The sequence below is a fragment of the Onychostoma macrolepis genome, chromosome 07 (assembly GCF_012432095.1).
Source record: "Onychostoma macrolepis isolate SWU-2019 chromosome 07, ASM1243209v1, whole genome shotgun sequence".
In the NCBI taxonomy this organism is placed as follows: domain Eukaryota; kingdom Metazoa; phylum Chordata; class Actinopteri; order Cypriniformes; family Cyprinidae; genus Onychostoma; species Onychostoma macrolepis.
The window spans coordinates 39,215,716-39,239,113 of NC_081161.1; the positions used below are offsets into that span (position 1 = coordinate 39,215,716).

Sequence of the window (23,398 nt, forward strand, 5' to 3'; positions counted from 1 at the left end):
TGCAAATAATGGTAATGCACAGTGTTTTACATTGGCATGAATGGAATTTAGTTGATCAAATAATTATTTTAAAATCAACATCATCAAAGTCGTCTCCATGATGCTAGGTTGTTGGGTGGGTTGTTTTAGGTGGTTATTTTAACTAGCTTCATGTGTTTTTTTTTTTTTTTTTGTTTTTTTTTTTTTTTTTTTTTTGGGGTTTTTTTTTTTTTACATCTACAATCTCAAATTGCAGTCTTTTCAGCCCGTCAGCCTATTTGTTTATCCATCTTTCAAAATAAGTGTATTTTATTCTTCTGTCATGTTCTTTCAGTCCGTTACCATCACCCTATCATGCTCTCCTGAAGTCCATCCAGACAGTTATCCGGAAAGAAGGGTTTGACGGATCCACACCACAGGTTGGTTGTCATTTGTTTAGCCATTTATTTCTCCGTTTCAAATAACGGATCACTTTTTCAGAAAATGAAATGCCAGTCGTACCAGAATGCCTCATTTCAGTATAATTAAAGTGAAAGGTGACCACAACTTTCAAGCAAGGTTTTCAATGAACAGTGACTTAAATTTCACTCATATGGCTTCAGAAGGCACGGAATAATATGTATGAGTCAAAATGACTTCTTTTATTATACATATCCACATGACGGTTAATAAATTACACATTCATCATTTTTGGGTGAACTATCCCTTTAAATTGACCAAAAAGGCTATAATGAAATGCACAGTTAACAGACACTCTGTCATTCACACCTCTGGAACAATGAAAGCGTTTTGCCACAGGCAGTGTTTTTACAAGACCTTTAATTTGTTGTTTCATTGATTGGTCTCGGTTGGCTAATTGTTGCCTGATTTTGTCTGTTCTTTCACTTCCTTTGTAGCGTGGCTTTCATAGCTTGTGATAATTAGGAAATGGAAAAGAGCTTCAAATATAAAGGCTTTATTTTTTCTTTTCCTTTCCAACTTTATTCCTCTTTTTCTCGTCTCATCCTCAGTTGTCAGTTTCTCCATGTTGTGCTTGAATCGCTCTCAGGGGGGAGATGGGTTCCCTTGGGTTCCTCTTCCTTAAAGCTGAGTCCTATTAGTTTTGTGGTAAACAGGCCAAGACAGACACTGGGCAATATGCCCTCTGTCTGTTCATATTCATTAGCTCCTACTGAGAAGCAGGGGAGCTCTGCCCCTCTGGGGGCCCCTCTCAGAAACGGCCCCACGATAGCCCCTGTCTTGACTTCCACATCAGCACTGCATCTGCTGAGCTGCTCTTGGGACCGGGCCGCTTGAGGATACACTCGCTATTTTTAATCAGTTTCCAACTTTATGTGGCCCTAATGTGGCTTATGTCATGTGGTGAACTCCACACTCTCAGAAATAAAGGTACAAAAGCTGTCACTGGGGCGGTACCTTTTCAAAAAGTACACTTTTGTACCTATTAGGTTCAAATATATACACTTTAAGTACTAATATGTACCTTTAAAGTAGCAGAATGGACCCTTTAGGTACAAATATGTACCTTTTAAAAAGGTACCGCCCCAGTGACAGCTTTTGTACCTTTATTTCTGAGAGTGCAGACATGGTCTCCTGACCAAAATTTGTGTCGGCTTTAAGTAAACAGGCCTATAAGTTTATTAAATGAAGTTAGCGAAGGTATACTAGTAGCCTCTCAAATCAGTCTTTAAAACCACCTTTATTATTTTATTTTATTTTGTTTTATATTTTAGAGATTTATTTTCTATTTGCACATATTTTAGTTTTACTGTAGGCTTATGTCAACCCAACAAGCAATTAATTAAATAAGAGAAATTGCTTGTTCTTGTGCTAAATTCTACTAATATAGGAAATGGTAATAAAACTAAATAATAAATAAAATAATGCTAAATAAAATAAAATTATGTTCTAGTTTAGTTAAAGACAAGACAAACAAGTCAGTGTACAGTTGTTTAGATTACATGAAGACAAAAAGAGTTCCAAAAAAAAAAAGTGGAAGACTTACAGACTTAAATTTGTATCCAAGATGTATACGAATGTATTATAATTACTATAATGATAACTATGTTAGCGTGCACACCAACAGATGATAACATTGTTTATTCTAAAATTATTTATTTTAAAAGAACAAAGATTTCTATTGGCTGTCATTGTTTTATCATTCATTAGCTGAAAAAAAAATAAAAAATACTCAAAGCGATTACTACACTGAAGTGTGAACTACACGTTTCTATTAGAGTTAGAATGATTTCTAAAACTTTATGGTTATCATTCTCAGTGTGAATGGGCCTTAAATACATGTTAAAAATGGTTTAAAATAGGGCTGGGTTTTGACACAAATTTCATGATTCGATTCGATTCTCATTCACAAGCTTGTGATTCGATTCGATTACCGATTCGATTCGATATAGATTATTTTGGATATATATCAGGTACAGTACATGCCAAATTTTCTCAAAGAAAAAAATATCTCAACTAATGCTGTAAAATATACATTAGAGTCAGTTGGTACTACATTAGGCCTACTATAATATTGAAGGTTAAAATTGACTGATTTATTAAAATTACACTTAATGAAGTTTTTAAAATAATAAAGTTACAATTAACCCATAATATTTCTACTTCAATTAGTTTTTTTAAATATAAACATAATGGTGGCAGTCATAATAACTTGATGGATTTATTCAAACATAAATTAAACATTGAAGAACAGTAAATGAATATGTTATATGATGCATATATTTAACAAAAATGCCCCTCTCTACAGTTTATTTTTTTGATTTTATCTGACTAATGCGTTTATGATCACCGAATATGTTTTTCTGAGGTAAATGTGACATTATGTGACATTGTTTACAAGCCGTTATAATATTGACGTCTTTGCGCGGCTGAAACACCGATTGAGCGATTACATGAGACAGGACACGGATTGTAAAGTTGTACTCTTTCTTTTAACTTACCTTCGGATGTTTAGTCATGTTTATTTCGTGCTGAAACTGATATTAATGTGGAGGATATTAACGCTGCCGCGTCTGTTTAACTGAGGCGCTGCAGAGATCTGCCACTCCACATTAAACAGCGCCAAAACGGCATTTATTGTTTGAATACTGCAATACAATGGACATAATTTGAAATCTGAGACTTCGTTTCATATTAAAAGTACCAAAGCACAATGCTAATTGCGATTTATTGGATGGGAAGTGCCTTTTAACGTTCCTTCCATTAACTGAAAACAGGCTAGAATAATCGATTCTTGGGATTTAAGAATCGATATCGTTCCGTAAAAATGAGAATCGATTAATATCGAGATATCGATATTTTTTTTACCAAGCCCTAGTATAAAATATTTCACTGCACTGCATCTTGTCATCTACATTTAGCTTTTCAACAAAGTCTCCATATACATCTATGCATGTCAGATAATGCTCCTTTTTTTATATAAGTTTTGTAAGTTTTATAGTTACTTGCTAAAGTTTTCTTATGTGAATATTCTAATTTTAGCATAGTCCCGTCTCTGACACACAATTTAGCTTTTGAAATATATTTCACAATATGTCGCAAACCACATTTGACAGCATATAAAATTGAATTAACCTTTAGAATAATTTTGGATAACATTGGAAAATAAAAATGTTGAAAACAAAACTTTATTTCAAGTTTGTGCGATTCCAATGTTGTTAAACTGTTTTAAACTAGGCTATAGTTTAAAGTTTGATGGAATCGAGTTCCCAAATCAAATCTTATTCTGATCAGTAGCTTAGGTCTTGTTTGTGTTAGCTCTTTCTTGTTGATCGTTGCGCTTTAGTGTTTTTCTTTTAATCCGTGGCACTGATGGACACCTCGGGCTCCTCACCCTGGAAGTCCTCGATCCCCTGTCAGTCAACCGACAGATTAAGCGCTTACATCATCAAACAGTGCCGTTCTGTTGGCAGAGGTCGAGGAATGTGATGAGGTTGAGAGAACATGGGCACAAAGGCAAGAATGCTCAGAATGAGAGCAAACAGGGCAACAGTGAGACTGACTAAAACGTTTGTCAGATTGGTGACTCAATTCTAGCTGTGACTGCAATGACCTATAAAGTTTGAATAAAATGCAGTAACATTTTGTTGATCATGGTAGCTTTGGTAAAATCAGTAATGCATTTTATTTTTTTAAACATTCATTATTTTTAGTTTTTTTTTTTTTATTCCTCCTTTTTATTTTATGTTCATGTTGCCATCAGAAATTGTTAAAAGCATATCATTTTTCTCATGCACACATAACGGGGAAGAGAGTGTTAGCAGTAAAAAGCCGGAGTGTGGCCGAAGGGAAGGAGGAAGCCGGTGAGTCAGGAACACCCTCTTTGTGGAAATGTCAAGCTCAACCCTCAAGAAGCTTTGGAAACACAGTCAAACAATGAGGTTTATTTAACTTAAGATGCTTGTGATTGCTGGACGGTGTAGAGGGTGTTAACTTTACTGTTTATTGTCAGTGGACGAAGGCTGATGTGAGGAGAACAACCAGGGCGGTAGACAATTCAACACCACAGCTATTTTCAGCTGGTTTATTTAAGATATCTAGTTTCCTTTTCTCTATTTCAAAGATATAAGCAGGTTAATCGGTTATTCACACTACAAAGATTTAACCAAATGAAGGCATGTTTTAGAATAATATCAAAGAAAAAGGGAAATTCTTGCATTGGTGGAACTTTTCTGGCTCCTGTTTTAAAAGATTATAAAAGCTTTAAACATTTTGTATTGTATTTTATTGTATTTTTAATTGCATTTCTTCATTTTTATGAGTATTAAAAAGGTTACGCTTACCAGAATTACTTTATCTTTTCTTTTGTTTGTATAACTTAAAATTATTCAAAATTTGTAAAAAAAATAAAAAATAAATAAAAAACATCATAGAAATATTATCCAATAAAAAAAACAGAAATCAGAAATATTATCATATTAATATAAATGTAATAAATTTAACAAAAATTTAATATTTTTACATTATGATCTGAAAGTAGCTTTATTAGGTGTCATTATCAGTATATATATATATATATATATAGTGCCGTCAAACGATTAATCGTATCCAAAATAAGTTTTTGTTTACATAATATATGTATGTGTACTATGCATATTTATTATGCATATATAAATATGGTAACACTTTATTTTAGGGTCTCTTAACTAGTTGCTTATTAGCATGCATATTACTAGAATATTAGCCATTTGTTAGTACTAATTAAGCACATATTAATGCCTTATTCTACATGACCTTATTCTACATCCCTAATCCTACCCAATACCTAAACTTAACAACTAACTTACTAACTATTAATAAGCAGCAAATTAGTAATTTATTGAGGAAAAAGTCGTAGTTGATAGTGAATTAGTGTTCCCTATTCTAAAGTGTTACCATAAATGCACAGACATGCATGTAACATATACAGGTGCTGGTCATATAATTAGAATATCATCAAAAAGTTGCTTTATTTCACTAATTCCATTCAAAAAGTGAAACTTGTATATTATATTCATTCATTACACACAGACTGATATATTTCAAATGTTTATTTCTTTTAATTTTGATGATTAGAGCTTACAGCTCATGAAAGTCAAAAATCAGTATCTCAAAATATTAGAATATTTACATTTGAGTTTGAATAAATGACCATCCCTACAGTACAAATTCTGGGTATCTCTTGTTCTTTGAAACCACAATAATGGAGAAGACTGCTGACTTGGCAATGATCCAGAAGACGAACATTGACACCCTCCACAAAGAGAGTAAGTCACAGAGGGTCATTACTGAAAGGTGTGGCTGTTCACAGAGTGCTGTATCAAAGCATATTAAATGCAAAGTTGACTGGAAGGAAGAATTTGGGTAGGAAAAGGTGCACAAGCAACAGGGATGACTGCAAGCTTGAGAATACAGTCAAGCAAAGCCGATTCAAACACTTGGGAGAGCTTCACAAGGAGAGAACTGAAGCTGGAGTCAGTGCATCAAGAGTCACCACGCTCAGACGTCTTCAGGAAAAGGGCTACCAAGCCACTTCTGAAGTCCAGTGTGAAGTTTCCACAGTCTGTGATGATTTGGGCTGCCATGTCATCTGCTGGTGTTGGTCCACTGTGTTTTCTGATGTCCACAGTCAACGCAGCCATCTACCAGGAAATTTTAGAGCACTTCATGCTTCCTTCTGTTGACAAGCTTTATGGAGATGCTGATTTCATTTTCCAGCAGGACTTGGCACCTGCCCACACTGCCAAAGGTACCAAAAGCTGGTTCAACGACCATAGTGTTACTGTGCTTGATTGGCCAGCAAACTCGCCTGATCTGAACCCCATAGAGAATCTATGGGGTATTGTGAAGAGGAAGATGAGAGACACCAGACCCAACAATGCAGATGAGCTGAAGGCCACTATCAGCGCAACCTGGGCTCTCATAACACCTGAGCAGTGCCACAGACTGATCGACTCCATGCCACGCCGCATTGCTGCAGTAATTCAGGCAAAAGGAGCCCCAACTAAGTATTGAGTGCTGTACATGCTCATCCTTTTCATTTTCATACTTTACAGTTGGCCAAGATTTCTAAAAATCCTTTCTTTGCATTGGTCTTAAGTAATATTCTAATATTTTGATACTGATTTTTGACTTTCATGAGCTGTAAGCTCTAATCATCAAAATTAAAAGAAATAAACATTTGAAATATATCAGTCTGTGTGTAATGAATGAATGTAATATACAAGTTTCACTTTTTGAATGGAATTAGTGAAATAAATCAACTTTTTGATGATATTCTAATTATATGACCAGCACCTGTGTGTATGTGTGTATATATATATATATATAATATATACACAGAACACACACATATATTATGCAAACAAAAACTTTTATTTTGGATGCGATTAATCATTTGACAGCACTAAAATATATATATATATATATATATATATATATATATATATATAGGTAAGTTAATTTGACTGCTACAGTAGCTAATTTGTTGTGTTTGCAAGTCTACAGCTTGTCCAAAATGTGTATTTTTATTAAGAGGCTTACTAAAGACTAGATAACTCTAAACTGAAAGTGCTGAAAAGAGCTTCTACCTTTCACATCTTCATAAATATGCAAATATGAAGTTGTCCTGCTTTTCTGGGACATCTGAAACTTGTATTGCTGTCACACCAGTTGCCAGTTTTTTAGTTGTTCTGGTCTGAGGTGTCCTCTTAATCTTTATTAAGCAGGTTCAGAATCAGCTCTTTGATGGTTTGTGAATAAGGTTCAATTCTCTGTCAGACTTTGTACACTGTAGAGGGCACATCTCTCACCCATGGCCTCTTAGCTTGGCTGATGTTGGCGGATAACGTGCCAAGAATTTCCTGGCACTTGTTGGAAGCAGACATTTTGGCTCTTAGGTTGACAGCCACATTGTGGTCATGTCAGGCAACTGTCCTGATTGGAAGATGTCGTCCAATCACTTTTGACCACCGTGTTCCGTTTGACCGTGCTGTTGAGTGGTCTTGGCTGGGCCGTTTGTTTCATTGATTCAAGTTGTTTGAGAGGTACATGACCCTCACTCCAACAGACAAAAGGCTTTTCACTACAGACAGGATTCCACTACTGACTTAGTTACACAAGTCATTGCACACTTATGTATGACATACTATTTGGGCACTGTTTTGTTTGCTTTTCACCATTCTTTCTTTCATTATGGAGAGAATATAAATGTGAAATTGCACAATGGCTAATCACGTCCTGTTGAGAGTCTCTAATTGATTGATTGAGTAAATTGCTTGAGTAAGTGTTGTTTGTGATCTTAAATTTACTTTCATTACTGCATTAAGCACAAGATAATGAGTACAGTTAAAGAAATGGTTCACCTTAAAATTGAAATTAGCTGAAAATTTACTTGCTCGCAGGCCATCCAAGATATAGATGAGTTTGTTTCTTCATCTGGACAAATTTGGAGAAATTAAGCATTACATCACCAATGGATCCTCAGTGAATGGGTGCCGTCAGAATGAGAGTTCAAACAGCTGATAAAAACTAAACGGTAATCCACAGGACTCAATTAACGTCATGTGAAGTGAAAAGCTGTGTGTTTTTAAGAAACACATGCATAAAGTTTTTAACTTCAAACCGTTGCTTCAGGATAATATACCAGTCCTCTAACCATAATATTGCTTTCTTTTTGCTTTAAATCAGGAGAGAAATATGCACCGATCAGGCACCGTTTACAAGCGAAAATGCTTATAAACAAATACATCAGTGAATTTTGATGTGAGAGGACAACAGGAGGTGGACTTTTTCATTGTGATTGGTTGTCTGTCTTGCATTTATACACATTGAATTTGTTTCACCATTAATCAATCCATAGCTGTCTTTGCAGTGCAAAGTATGACAAAATTTGTTATGTGTTGATTTTAATGCACAGCAGACGGAAAGACAAAAATTGCAGAATATAATGACAACAATAAAGTTAATAAAATTAATTTGATTCTGATACAGCATTTTACCTAAAACTAACACTGTTTTTGCTATATTGCAAACTCTACTATTTTGTGTAAATTTACATCTAGGTCATACAATGTTTCACAAATTTCTTATTTTGCTGCAGAATTGCTAGTTCTAAAAACTGTGGTGAAAAATGTAAGCATCATTGACATGTTACTGTAAATAAGTGTCATGCAACACCACAGTTTTTTCCTTCTTTCTCTTTTAAATTAAGGTGTACTTATTAAAATACTGTTAAAATATTCATTCATGCATTTTTGAACACAAAGTTTACTCTACATTGCTTTAATGAAATATTCATTACTCAAGCCAGATGTGGATTTGTTCACATGAATTGTACATATCCAGATTGTCTTGAAAAACAATGCAGTGTTTGCAATTCTAATTTTTTTTGTGTTTGTCTCTTTTTTTGCACTTCTGTAGTCTAAGGTTCGGAACGTCCTGCGGCTAGGTCTTCATTCTCTGGGGTCAGTGCTCTGGGGGGATGATGTGTGCTGTAAGGATAACCCCGCCCACTGCCACGCCCTCACCACATTTCTCTACACCCTCCGAGGCCTGTTACGCACTTCACTCTCAGTCGCTATGGTGACCATACCCTCCCACCTCATTCAGGTATGATTAATCACATAGTTTCTCAGTGTGTTCATTTAAATCCTTTTTATATGATGTTTGGAGTCACCGTTAAATGCTGGTGTTATTTGTTTTTAAGGGATCATATGACGTTGCTAAAAAGAACATTATTTTGTGTATTTGGTGTAATGCAATGTTTATGCGGTTTAAGGTTCAAAAAAACATTATTTTCCACATACTGTACATTATTGGTGCTCCTCTATGCCCTGCCTTTCTGAAACGTGCCGATTTTTACAAAGCTCATCGTTCTGAGAAGAGAGGTGTGCTCTGATTGGCCAGCTATCCAGTGCGTTGTGATTGGCTGAATACCTCAAGCGTGAGACGGAAATGTTATGCCCCTTACCGTATTGTGGTGTCGTGTCCCGGCGCAACGATACAAAAACAATAAAACCCTTTACAAACGAGGAATTTGTTGCATCCAGTGGGGACATAATTACTGATTATAATGACTTATACTGTCTTTTTACACGTCACGTTGCATCGCGTCGCGTAAACATTACCATGTCTGCATTTGTGATCGGAGAAACGACAAACAACAAGCACTACTCTACACTGCAAATTTTTTAAAATGCGCTGCACACACTCTAATATTTGGTTTGAACTGTTCTGGAACAGTGTTTTAAATACAACTTAACCACTGATTTCTAGTTGTGTCCTCTTTTGGAAGCCCAAAGAAAGTAGTTTCTCTTTCACAAGGAAACACAGCGTCTCCAGGACATGGTGCCGGCGGCAGCAACAATACAACAGCGAGAATAATAGTTCCGCCTTCTTTCATTGCGTATACGTTTGGGCGGTGTTTTGCAAATCTCCCCACACCGTGACGTAGACATGTGGGGGCGTGTTTAAATGAGCCATTTTAGGGGGCTTTATAAAAGTTAGTCTTAACTTTTATAAAGAATATCTCTTTGGTTTTAAAACTTTAGTCTTTGCAACTTCAGGGATCTTATCTATGCACAAACCGCTTGTAACACTCCAAAGAGAAAGTAAAAAAACGTGAAATTAGGGCTGTGCAATTAATCGTATTCGATTTATCATGCTTTCAGATGGAGCGGCAGTTAATACACACAGCCGTAGTTCACTGACAAACTACGCTAAACCGTGTTCATAATCGAAGGCGATTCGTCTTCGATTATGAACGCGATATTGCCTAGCTTGTCCGTGAACTACGACTCTGTGTATTAACTGCCGCTCCATCTGAAAGCAGGTGATGGCGATTTACTGCTAATCACGAAACCGGCTTTACTGACGAGATGCGCATGATAATCGAATACGATTAATTGCACAGCCCTACTTGAAATCGCATCATATGTTCCCTTTAACATTATATATTATTACATTTTACAAATACACTACCATTTTTTTTTTTAATCTGCAAATTTTTCAAGAAATTAATGCTTTTAATCAGCAAGGATGCATTATCTGTCTGTCTGTTATCTATCTATCTATCTATCTATCTATCTATCTATCTATCTATCTATCTATCTATCTATCTATCTATCTATCTATCTATCATTATGTCTATCTATCTATTTATCTATCTATTTATCGTTCTGTCTATCGTTCTATCTATCTTTCATTGTCTGTCTGTCTATCTATCTATCTATCCATCTATCGTTCTACCGTTCTTTCATTCTATCTATCTATCGTTCTTGCTATCTATCGTTCTTGCTATCTGTCTATCATTCTATTGTTGTATTGGTTGTTTGTCATTCAAAATCTAACCAACAGTGATGACGTCATTGTAATATTTGTGTACTGAACTGTAATTGGTTGTCTTTCTTGCATTTATTTGCGCACACATTTTTCTTCAGCTACTGTATTGCAGTGCGTTTTTTTTTCCTTCAGCTTTTATCTGTGGTGTTTTCTAGGGCTATTTCTCATACTGAGGTTTAGGGATGTTAAAATCTTAAGTATTAAACTAGGGATGCAAATGATACTTTAATGCTGCTTGTTAAGGACATTTGAGGTCTATCTTTCTCAGTTTTCTGAATCAATAAGATTCTACATTTTTATGGTCAAACCTGCAAAATTCCATAGACTTATATTGAAGGAAGAACACACGATATTGAGGCACAAGGACATTATAGAGACTTGGGGTTGTTCTAGCAACACCCTCGTAACCACTCCCTACACTATTTTGGCGACAGGTCTTGCGCAGACACTCTTCAAAAAAGTCTGTTGTAGTTTAGTGGTTTTTTTTGCTATCATTCCAAATTTTTGAATTTTTATGGCATCATCATGAATGCTAGACTTTTCCACCATCGACTTCCAGAATTAATCCCACAGAACAGCCTTTTTAGATTTTTTTTTAATTTTTATTTTTTTTACTTGACTGTCAGTCACATGGACCAGCATTGAGGTCACCATAAGTTTGTCGACCCTGGCACACCATAACCGCCCCATGAGCCGGAGTCAAAGAGTCGACCCCCCTCCGTTGTGTGAATGAGGTTCCGCTTGGCTGGGGTTCAGGGGCCTGTGTGTGTATCTGTTTGAGTACATGTATGTTTGGCCTTCAGAGGAGCGTCTTCATTGGCGCGTGAACCCACATTCTTTGTCTGAGGCCCTCAACTTTGCATTCAGCCAGCCAATGGTCAGTCTTGAGTCTTTCTGGGCGCTTCTCTCTTTCAGCGTCTCTCGGTTCCTGAGAGGCCCTTTTCTTTGTGCCTCCATTAGCCAACTAGAGTCAGGCCGCAGCCGCTGTGCTCTAAGATTGCTTCAAAAGACAAGATCTCGCTGTTCTTTGTCCGTTTGGAGACAAAGTGCTAAAACCCCTCTCAGGGAGGCTGGGGGGCACACAGCGGTTTTCTGCGGTGGAGGTGATGGAGTAAACGTTGGTTTGAAAGTAGTTTTGTGGATTGGATTGGATGTGATGTAAACTAGTAACTAGTGTTTTGAGGCGGTGAGGTCTTAACCTAGTCACAAACCGATTTTGTTGTCTAATATATACATATACACTACCGTTTGGGTTCAGGTACCATTTCTTTTTGAAAGAAAATAATACTTTTATTCAGCAAGGATGCGTTAAATTGATCAAAAGTGACTGTAAATACATTTATAATGTTACTAAATATTTCTATTTCAAACAAATCAGCATATTAGAATGAAAGATCATGTGACACTAAAGACCAGAGAAATGGATGCTGAAAATTCAGCTTTTCAATCAAATGAATAAATTTGAAATAAATTGCACATGAAAACCAGTTATTTTAAATATTTCACATTATTACTGTTTTTACTGTATTTTTGATCAAATAAATGCAATCTTGGTGTGCATAAGAGATTAAAATCATTTTTGAACTTTTGCATATATAAAATGCAATATGAAATTATATGATACTCAAAAATATACACACACATATATATATATATATATATATATATATATATATATATATATATATATATATATATATATATGCATCTGCTTTAGAGGTTTAGAGCTTGAAGAGATGATTGTAATATTACTAGCATTCTGTCTGAGGGATCAAGATTTTTGCTTACACTATTAAACCTGGGGTCAACTTTTACAGCTGTTGTGTTAATCTTCCATTAATTGCATTAGCACCTCATCTGAAGTCCATCAGATGTAACTTGTAATGAAAAGTCCTGTCATGTATTTTTAATGTCGACAGGAAAGGGCCGGGCATTGAAAGCCTCCTCTGACGAGATTAAAGCCACAGCCCATCTGAAACTTTAATCAATTTCTGCTCAAATAGCCATAGTCCACTACCACACACACCTACAGGTTCAGCTGCTGTCGGGTCAGGACCCTGGAGACCCAGTCTATCAGTCTGAAGAATGACAGCTTCAGAGACTGGAAGGAAGTTTAGTGAAGAGCTGAACAGTTATCATGGCTAAAGTTAGCATTCCGATGTGATTTGTAGAGCAGTTCAGTTAGTAGGACTGCATACAATCTGTCCAAATTGGCAGAAAGCAAAGACTCATTGTTCACAAAATTTACAAAAACTTCACAAAGTTCTTCACTAAATATTTTATATCCTACTTTAATCATACTTTCAGCCACCAACAAGACGTTTTCATGTAGTATGAACATATTTTAACACCTTTGCCATAATTCCACAGATTTACTCATAAAATAGTTCCAGATAGATAGATAGATAGATAGATAGATATTCCACATATGTATATGCATATATTAGGTCTCATTCATGAAACAAATTTGTGCCATTGTTCTTAAAAACCATTTTATATTAAACTGAGTAACAATTGATGTAAAATATTCTGAATATGAATATATATATATATATATATATATATATAAACAATCTTTTAAACAAAGGCTTAATTTAATGATACACAAGTACATCAAGTTTCTCATATATATATATATATATATATATATGAGAAACTTGATGTACTTGTGTATCATTAAATTAAGCCTTTGTTTAAAAGATTGTTTTAAAATGCTCTTTAATTAAATTTGGGAAAATATTAATTCTTTTTTTTTTTTTTATCAAAGTGGGATGAAATGTAATAATGGACTGCATGATACATAAGCAATTTCTAGATACATTTCTATATATGTTTTGCTTTGCACCTATAATATTTACATTTAAATGAATTTAACATGATTTGCCATTGGGGAAATTTATATTATTTTTTACATTTTTCTGTACATATGCAATTTTTAAAATATATTTCAAGAATGTTGCTAAATCAAAGATTTATTCTCATTCATTCACAGACGTATTGTTCCTTTTATCTTTTTTAATTAATGTGTTTTTTTTAATTAAAAATTATAATTTTTTAATTATTTTTTACAATGGCCAAAAACATGATTAGAGTAATTTAATCAATTCAACTACACATAGTGTTTCCTAGTGTAATTATGAATTATAAATAACACAAGCAGTAGATTTAAAACTATCTTTTCCACTAATTTTGTTAACCTGTCTGTTTTATTAAACACCATCCTGGACTTGAATTTCAATATGTTGGCTCAACTGTTGTAGTAGCATTTTTTTTTTGTAGTTTTGTTTACTTGCATTGGTGTGATGGCGCTGAGTTAATGGCGACTGTCACTAACACAGTTGCTTAGGTTAAATTTTTTATGCTAGATTTGGGAAAAGGGTCACGGCTGCGTACACGAACAGCGCATGCTCTCAAAGTCCGCTGTAGATGAGAGGAAGGGAGGAAAGAAAAAAAGAAAGGACACGGATGCATGAAAACTGCATTAGGCCTCGTCAGCTGCTACAGAGAGGGAGCGTATGAAATATTCACGAGTGGTGTAGAGATTAATTTTTCACAACGGCCTTATCTTTCTGTCTTTCTTTGGAGTGCTCCCTCCTTTTTGAAGAGACTTTGTATTTGTTTTTGCCAGAAGGAGGCGCTCTCAACAGATTTTGATGTGTGTTTGTGCATTTTTGCTCTTTAATACTTTAAACTGGTTTATTTTCTCATTTGTATTGGCCTGAGCGTCTTTGCAGTTGTTGATTTGTGTTTATTCAATTTTACCCATGAGCTTCATATCAGTAAGGTCAAGGTCACAGGTTTTCATGACTTCGTTTTCCAAGCCCATTATGTGTTTGGCCCATTCTGTCATACTTTTATCTCTGTTTACCATGATTTACCACATTTTAAGCAGTTTTGCAGAATTACACCAGTTGTTTCCTGTTAAAATCAGAACCATCAGACCAAAACAGGTCATTTCAAAATGTAAAATTGTATAATTCATGTGTGACACACAACCTTGATGAGCTGGAAGGCATATTTGAAATGTTTTAAATTTCTTGAAGACATTTTTACACCAGATATTTTTAGAATGAAAGCATTAATGGGCAAGACGTCTTTTCTTTGACTCGGATGGAGGAGGGATCTTCGGATCTTTCTCTGAGTTGATGTGGCTTTATGCTTACGTTCATCCAGATTTGTGCCGTATGGTGACACTGCATGAGTCGTGCGATCAGAGAAAGAGAGACAGACAGATTTGGAGAGCATGTGTTTGAGGGAATCAAAGCACTCAATGTGTTTGAGCAGCAAACGTATGTTCTGCTTTTATCTGATGGATTTAATGTTACACGACGCAACCAAAGGCGGCAGTTTACAGAGGTGCCTTTATGTAGTACAGCTGATATCTTTACCAAAGATCATGTAATAATACCTGTTTGGATGCCATGATTGCAAGAGCTTCTCCAAAATGTTAAAAAGTAATTGTGATGCATTGAACATTGTATTGATTGCTAGGTGTTTGGTTATAAGTCAAAAGAGCCCACTTTTTCTGACACCAAACTTTTTAATTATACCTTAAAAAGTTGACATCAATGATTCCACAAATGCAAACAATCCTGTGCTGACGCTAAAAAGATTACAGTCATCATAGAGAAAGGTGTTGGAAAAATGGATACATTTTTAAAATTGCTTGTAACGGAGGTCGTTTAAGTTCTGTAAGCTTGTGAATTCAGTCTCTGGAATTTCCTGCTCCATTTTCCTGAGATAATGATGACCTAATTCTGTTCTCACAGCAAAAGCTGTGCAACCCCTGCTCGTTAGGAGGGGTTTAATTAGCAAGAAATGCTCTCAGCATTGCTCTAGATGTTTCTGCATTTACTGGTATGCTCCTCTCATGTTTTTCCTGTCTCTCTCATTCATTCCCACTCTCTCTTCCTGTCTCACTCTCTCAGAGCAGAGCTGTAATGGGACGAATAATCAGACTGAGTGACACAGCCATCGCTATGGAATCATTCAGAGGCTCGGAGAAAGAGACCAACCCACTTTACAAAGACTATCACGGTGAGAAGAAACATACATGCAAGAGTTCAAATACACAAGCAAAAAAACCCCAAAGCCTAAATATTAAACTTTTGCTTCTAACTCATTCTGCACCACTTGATATCTAATTTATGCAGCCGGATTTAGAATTTTATTTTATTTATTTTCGACACGCCTATGGTGGGCAATACAACAGATTAAAAAAAAAAGAAAAAAAATGAAATAAATAAATGTGTGTGTGTGTGTATATGTATATAGTAAAGTAAACAACAAATAAAACATTATTAAATACTATATATTCTATATACTATAATAAAAATATAATAAATAAATAGTATAATAATATAGATATATTAAATAAACAAAAACTAATATAAATGACAAAAACGCACAACAAAATTACTAAAACTTTCAATGAAATTAAAGTGAAGACGGAAAATACAAACAAAATCTAATTCAAAATATTAACAAAAATTGTCAATGATACTAAAATACCATTGCTGTAATTGTTAACTAAAACTATATTTGTTATTTGAAATAAAGCTTAAATTAAATATAAAAGTATTATATAAATATAAAAGAATATAAATATTAGATGAAACTTAAACATATATACAAACTTAAACATTCAGTAAAACGTAAATAAAAAAAAAGAAATATAAAAATTAGAAATATTCCCTGGGCAACTAAGTAAAATCAGTTTATGCTGAAGTACTAAAATTACTCAAATTCAAGCTAAATATTATTAAAGCTAATATAAAAGGTCAAAAGCATGTAACAAAATTACTAAAGCGTAGTCTAACATGAAAACTGAATGTATACAAAAAATAAAAATGAATAATACTATAATAGTATATAAATAATACATAAATAGCACTGCTTAGCATAGCAACACCCTGGCAACCATCCACAACTGTCTAGAATCATGGCAGAGCATTTTACACAAACAAACACTGCTCACATTTTCTTCAGAAAATTTATTTTCAAAAGATGTTTCATTGGTCCCTCATCTTATTCATGCCTTTTGCATCATCCTATCTTTCTGACTCTCTCTCTCTCTCTCTCTCTCTCTCTCTCTCACTCACACACACACACACACACACACACACACAAACACACACACAGGCTCAGTAAAGTGCATTAGTAGAGAGGGGCAGGCAGGGTGGACCTCTCTCTAGCTGTCAGCTCGTGTTAGTGTGGCCGTGTTCAATCAGACGTGCTCCTTGGCAGACAGGCCAGGGGGAGATTCAGCTGCCACGGCAAACACACACACACACACACACACACGCACACACACACACACAGATCCCCTCCGCCCCATCACAAGCACCCAGCACAGCCCTCAGGGGCCGCAGAGTTGCAGAATCAATATTTTCATACTGGCTAAAACCTCTCTGTGGCCAGACTGCAGATGAGGAAGATCTTTGGGGCTCACGCTCTTTCCGTTCTGTCCTTTTTCCTCTTATTCTGCCTCTTTATATTCTTCCTTGTTTTCATCTCATGTTGCATGCTTTATCTTTTCATCTCTTTTGTGTCCGTCTTTCTGTAAAGGTCAGTTTGTTTACAGTCCTCTCTCCTCGTTTCCGCCCCCTGCCCCGATTCTTTCTTGCACTCATTTGCTCTGTGTGTACGTAATGGCCAAAGGGGGTGTGGTTTACAAACACTAATGACCTCCGATGATTCAACGTATGTTTGTTTGTATGTTTGTTTGTTTGTTTGTTATATATATATATATAATAGGTTTAATTTGTTTATAAACGGTGCTTATCAGTTGTTTATAAACAAATAAAATGCTAATGAGTTCAATTTCATAAGTTTTTTTTTTTATTTATGTACATTTGTATTTATTTTATTTATATATTATTTATGGATTATTGTATTTTATGATGTTATTTTAATATTTGTTATTTTATAATTTTTTATGTTAATGTCATTCATCATTTAAAATGTTCTTAATTTCTCTTCTGTTTTATTTTTATGTAATTACATTATTTTGTCATTTTAATATTTGTTATTTTATCATTTTAATTGTTCATGTAGTAATTTCTTTATTTAGAAGGTTATCAGATGTTTATGAAGAAATTAGATGCTAATGATTTCAATTTCATGAGGTTTTTTTCATTTATGTATTTATTTATTAATGTATGTGTTTTATTTAAACATTATTATTAAATGTGTATTTTAAAACTGCCAGTTGCTTTTTTCAGCTATATCAATTTTTTATTTAAACTTATTTTAAATTTCAATTCACAGTTACATGTCAAAGTATTGTTTATTTTGTTTTATTATTTATAATTAGTTCTGTCAAACGATTAATCGCATCCAAAATAAGTTTTTGTTGACATAATATGTGTGTGTGTGTGTGTGTGTGTGTATATATATATATATATATATATATGTATGTGTGTATATGTATATATATGTATATGTGTATATATGTATATATTTAAGAAATATTTTATGTTTATATATGAAAAATATTTATATAATATAAAGTATATGAATATAAATACATGTAAATATTTTCAAAATATATACTGTATGTGTGTGTATTTATATATACATAATAAATATACACCGTACACATACATATACCGTATTGACCCGAATATAAGACGACCCTGATTATAAGACGACCCCCCTTTTTCCAGATATACCTTTTGGAAAAAGGCTTTTTGAAAACCAAATCTTGTTGTTTTTTTTTTTTTTGTTTGTTTGTTTCTCTCTGTAAAACCCATTTTTTACTTAAATTATTTTCATATTGCATATTTTTCCTATTTTAATTTTTGATATGAAAGTATGGTAAATACTGGTAAAATGTACCAACAATGACATTTAAAAATATACACTTTTTGTTATACCATAAAAATAACAGGTAGCCCATCTGAATTATATAACATTTAGGCTATCAATCTCATAATAGCCTACCAAAATTTTATTAGCAGTAGAAGTGAAATCTTATCTTAATCTGGGTACTGTCTTTATGTTTTAAAATCACTTACAGAGGAAGTTTGGTCCCATCAGGCCAACATGACAGTCCAAGAAAAAAAAAACATTTGTCTTGTATTTGGGTGAATACGGTATTATGTAAACACAAACTTTTATTTTGGATGCAATTAATTGCGATTAATCGTTTGACCACACTATTTATAATATTGCTAAAAAATAGTTAGGTCAGCACGAACAACATTCAGCAGTTTTTCTCAGATATTTATGAACAAATTAATTTAAATTTCAGTAATTAGTTCATTTTAGGAAGTTTGAGATGTTAGTAAGATTTTTAAACAAATAAGATGCTAATGATTTCATTTGCATATGAATTAGCTCTTTTTAAGATTTACCAGATGCTTGCAAAGAAATAAGTTATAAATGTTATCTCAGTTGTTAACATTATGATATTAATGTTATCTCAGTTGTATGTGAATTATCCAGCCCGATCTCACAGCAATTCGTACATATTTTACGAGGTGGCTAATGCGTACGACCTCACTCGTACAAATTCATACGTTTTTTGCTAAACCGTACGTATTTTACAAGTTGCCAATTCGTATGAATTTGTACAAATTACCTACACCTAACCCCGCCCCTAAACATACCCGTCACTGGGGTTTAGAGAAACGTACGAATCGTACGAATTAGCCACCTCATAAAATATGTACAAATTGCCGTGAGATAGCGTTGGAATTATCTCTTTTAAAGATGTTTGCAAATGGATAAGATGCATAAAAATATAATGCAATCCTCTCCAGATTATGGGCACATCTCAACAACGTATATATCCTTAATTGTTTGTGTTTAAAAAAAAATTAGGTGTCCGGAGAGTTATTGTTAGCTCTTGGTATTGATTTTTACCTTGTTTCATGAATTAATGCTTTGCCATAAGGTCTTATAGACAATAGTGAATGTGAAGACGTACATGAGGCCACCCTTTCTTTTCTGTGGTGCGTCCACTGCACAAAGCATGTTGGGAGTCCTGTCACAGCGAATCAACTCGAGCGGAATCAACCTAGCGCACGGGTCCCCTTACAAGCGGAGCCTTTATACACACACACACTCACACACATACACACATGCTCTTTCCATCCTCTCATCCCCCTCATCCTGGTCTTCAGCGCTTCCTTTTAATGTCATATTTCTACTGGCCGCATAACTGAAAGGAAAAAAAATTGGGCTGGAAATTAAAGAGAGAGAGAGGGTAAAAAAGCTTTCTCTCTTCCCAAGATGCCCCTGTGCTGACTGACCTTGTTTTACCCCCATCCTCCACTCACCTCTCTTGCTTTCTCTCCCTCCCATCAACATATTTCTCTCCTCCCTCCGCTGCACTTCTTCTCTCGTATGTTTTGGTTTCTGCCCATTGGTGCAGCTAATAAAATAATGGTTGATACAATGCTATAGTGGCCAGTGTGAAAGGTGATAGCTACATGTGCCCACAGTAAGACTCAGCAGACAATGAAAACCAGGGTCTGTTTAAATAGGGAATAGACATGACATAAACCTGGGAAAAATATTTGCTAGAGAACATGTTTATTAGCCTGCCTAATATTGTGAATATAGTCAGAAATGTCTTGCTCATTGAAATGTAATGCCTCAGATTTTTGAGACAAATGGATTTTAAATGCAATTTCAGTCAAAAACTTTGTTTGAAATATAGTGATGCAGTGTTAGAAACCCATTCACACAAGTTGCACCTAATGCAAGACATGCACCTACAAAAAGTTGTTGCTCACAACCTGTAAAATTGTTTTCCTTTTTTGAAAGAAATTAAAACTTTAAATCAGCAAGGATGCATTAATTAGGTCAAAAGTTATAGTAAAGACATTTGTAATGTTACAAAAGATTTCTATTTTCTGTTCACCAAAGAAAATAATATATCGTGGTTTCAACAAAAATATTAAGCAGCATGTCTTTTTTTCAACATTGTTAATAAGAAATGTTTCTTGAGCAGCAAATCAGCATATTAGATGTGACACTGAAGACTGGAGTAATGATGCTGAAAATTCAGCTTTGCATCACAGGAATAAATTACATTTTAAAAATCTATTCAAATAGAAAAGTTATTTTGAATTGTAATAATATTTCACAACTTTAATATATTTTCAATCAGCTCAATTCAGTCTTGGTAAGCAGAAGAGATTTCTTTGAAAAGCATTAAAAAAAATTTACAAACCCCAAAACTTTTGAACAAACATTTGAAATTTATACTGAACTATATATATATATATATATATATATATATATATAATCAGTATGTCTTATCAGCATGTTTATACAGTGATATGATACTCTTTTAATGTCTTCTGTGTTTGTTCAGGTCTCCTGCATGTTCGTCAGTTGCCCCGTCTGAACTGTTTGTCTTGTGAGATGCCCAATACGAAAGACTTGGCCTTCAAACTCAAGAGAAAGCAGTTCACAATTGAGGTGAGTTCACAATAATGATGTAACTAGAAAATGTACAATCGTGTCCTCTCGTTTGTTTCTTTAATACTTTTCTCTTCAGTGTATTCACTTGTCTTTTCCTCTTGCAAGCGCAGCTTTTTTTTTATCTTCAACTTTGTAGGAGAGCAGTAAGTGTAGGACATTTCAGGTGCTAAAATTGCTCATTTTAATTGCTAATTTTATTTTCCTCCCCCCATGTCTCTCGAACCACTGCACATATTAGGAGGTCATGATTATGAATTGATGTCCACATTAGCTGTGCTTCACTAGTTCCTGTTTATCTTCCTGAGCTATTGAGTGTCAATTTGAAAGGTTGAAAGTATTGATTTTAAACTGGACATGTTACACCTCTCCTCAGAATAACCTCAAAAGCTTTTCTGAAGTCTCATAAATACACTAAAAGTCCTTATTGTGTAACTTATTGTAACTGGGAATTATATAGAACTCAGACAGGTCTGATCAGACATTGTTTGCGTGCATTCACTTGAGCAAATGTGCCCAGGTAAATATATTGTCTTTAAAAATAACTGTCTGTTAAAACCTAGAAATTTGTTTGTTAGTTAAATTAGCAAATAGGCAAAAAAAAATATTTATATTGTTCCTCTTTGAAAGGTTTTATGTTGTGTGTAGGGTCCAAAATGATATATTTATTTTTTTTGCCAAAAGTGAATTGTACGGTGCCACTAAAGTGACTTTTGGGAGTCTCTGTTGTTTGTGTGTGTGTGTGTGTGTGTGTGTTTTTGTGAAAAATCAGGACATAGATTTGTATTATGACATAGGTATTACAAGGTGAAGGTGACTTTTCAGGACATTGACCCATGTCCCCACTTTTCAAAACGCTTATACATCATACAGAGTGAGGTTTTTTTGGGGAAAGTTGAAATGCACAGTCTCCTGTAAGGGGTAGGTTTAGGTGTAGGATTGGTGTAGGGCAATAGCACATACAGTAAGTACACTATAAAAATATATATATTTTTTTATATACATATATTTTTTTTTATTAGTGCTGTCAAACGATTAATCGTGATTAATTGCATCCAAAATAGAAGTTTTTGTTTACATAGTATATGTGTGTGTTTTATTTTGGATGCAATTAATCGCTTGACAGCACTAATTTTTATATATATTTTTATTTTACACTTTGTATGTATTTTATCATTTCAATATGTTTGTCCCTGTGACAGGAATAATTTAGCTGTTTTTTTGTAAAATGCAATATTGTAACTTGCAGCAAAAACTAACATTTCTGATTTGATGGATTAAAGCCTAGATATCTGTTGATGGAAAATTGTTGAGGTAAAAACCTGGTGTCATGTTAATAATATATTTTTTTTAACTAGTACAACCTAGTTTTATAAGAGATATTTTATCCTCTTTGAAAAAAAAGTTCCAATTAACAGTTTGGCTTCTTATCTAAACTTTCTTGAGGTTAAACTTTACTCAGTTCATCATGAATTATTGTGCATTTATTTTCAGTTTCTTGGAAAGTTTCAAAAATAGGTTTCTATTTGACGTTTGGTTGAGTGTTAATTTTATGTTGTATGTTTGCTACCATTACAAACCCTTCAGTAGAGACACACACACAATCCACTTCCAGCCAGTGAGTGCATGCCCATGAAGTGGAGACAAATGAAAGGGCCCAAGCTCTTACTGAAGCCCCATCATTGGCCCCTAATTAAGTTATCAGTGGTGAAGCTGTTAATAGTTAATCAGGAAGTGTATTGTCTCAGAAGGACCAGCAGTCTTTGTCTTTAAACGCTCTCTGAGGCAGACACCTCTCATCCACTCCTCCCTAGATTTATAGGGTCAATAAAAGTCAAGGTGGTTTCCCTCAATGGCTGTTTAATGAGCCGACCGCTTTGAGTTTGTGGAAGGGCTCAAATGTGAGTTTGTGTTGTAGCAGCGCTAAGAATTTGTGTATCTTTTTTGTGCAGCGGAATGTACCTTAACATCTTTTCATCAGATCTTTCAACATGTTCCTTTAAAGGATAGCATAATAGTTTGTAACTCTAACTGAAACATGGCATGGCATTAGCAACACCAAAGGTCATGGTTTGGATTCCCAAGAAGTGCATGAGCTCATAAAATGTATACCTTGAGTGCAATATAATTCGATTTGTGTCTGCCA

At 34.4% G+C, this 23,398-nt stretch overlaps 1 protein-coding gene across 1 annotated transcript in view; it reads left to right on the plus strand.

The window, feature by feature from the left end:
- elp4 (elongator acetyltransferase complex subunit 4) overlaps positions 1 to 23,398 on the plus strand; it is a 72,027-nt gene that overhangs the window by 20,615 nt on the left and 28,014 nt on the right. The window contains exons 6-9 of the mRNA XM_058782582.1: positions 314 to 398; positions 8,899 to 9,087; positions 15,747 to 15,855; positions 21,146 to 21,252. Coding sequence (XP_058638565.1) covers positions 314 to 398; positions 8,899 to 9,087; positions 15,747 to 15,855; positions 21,146 to 21,252 — 490 coding nt within the window. The remainder of the gene's footprint in view (positions 1 to 313; positions 399 to 8,898; positions 9,088 to 15,746; positions 15,856 to 21,145; positions 21,253 to 23,398) is intronic.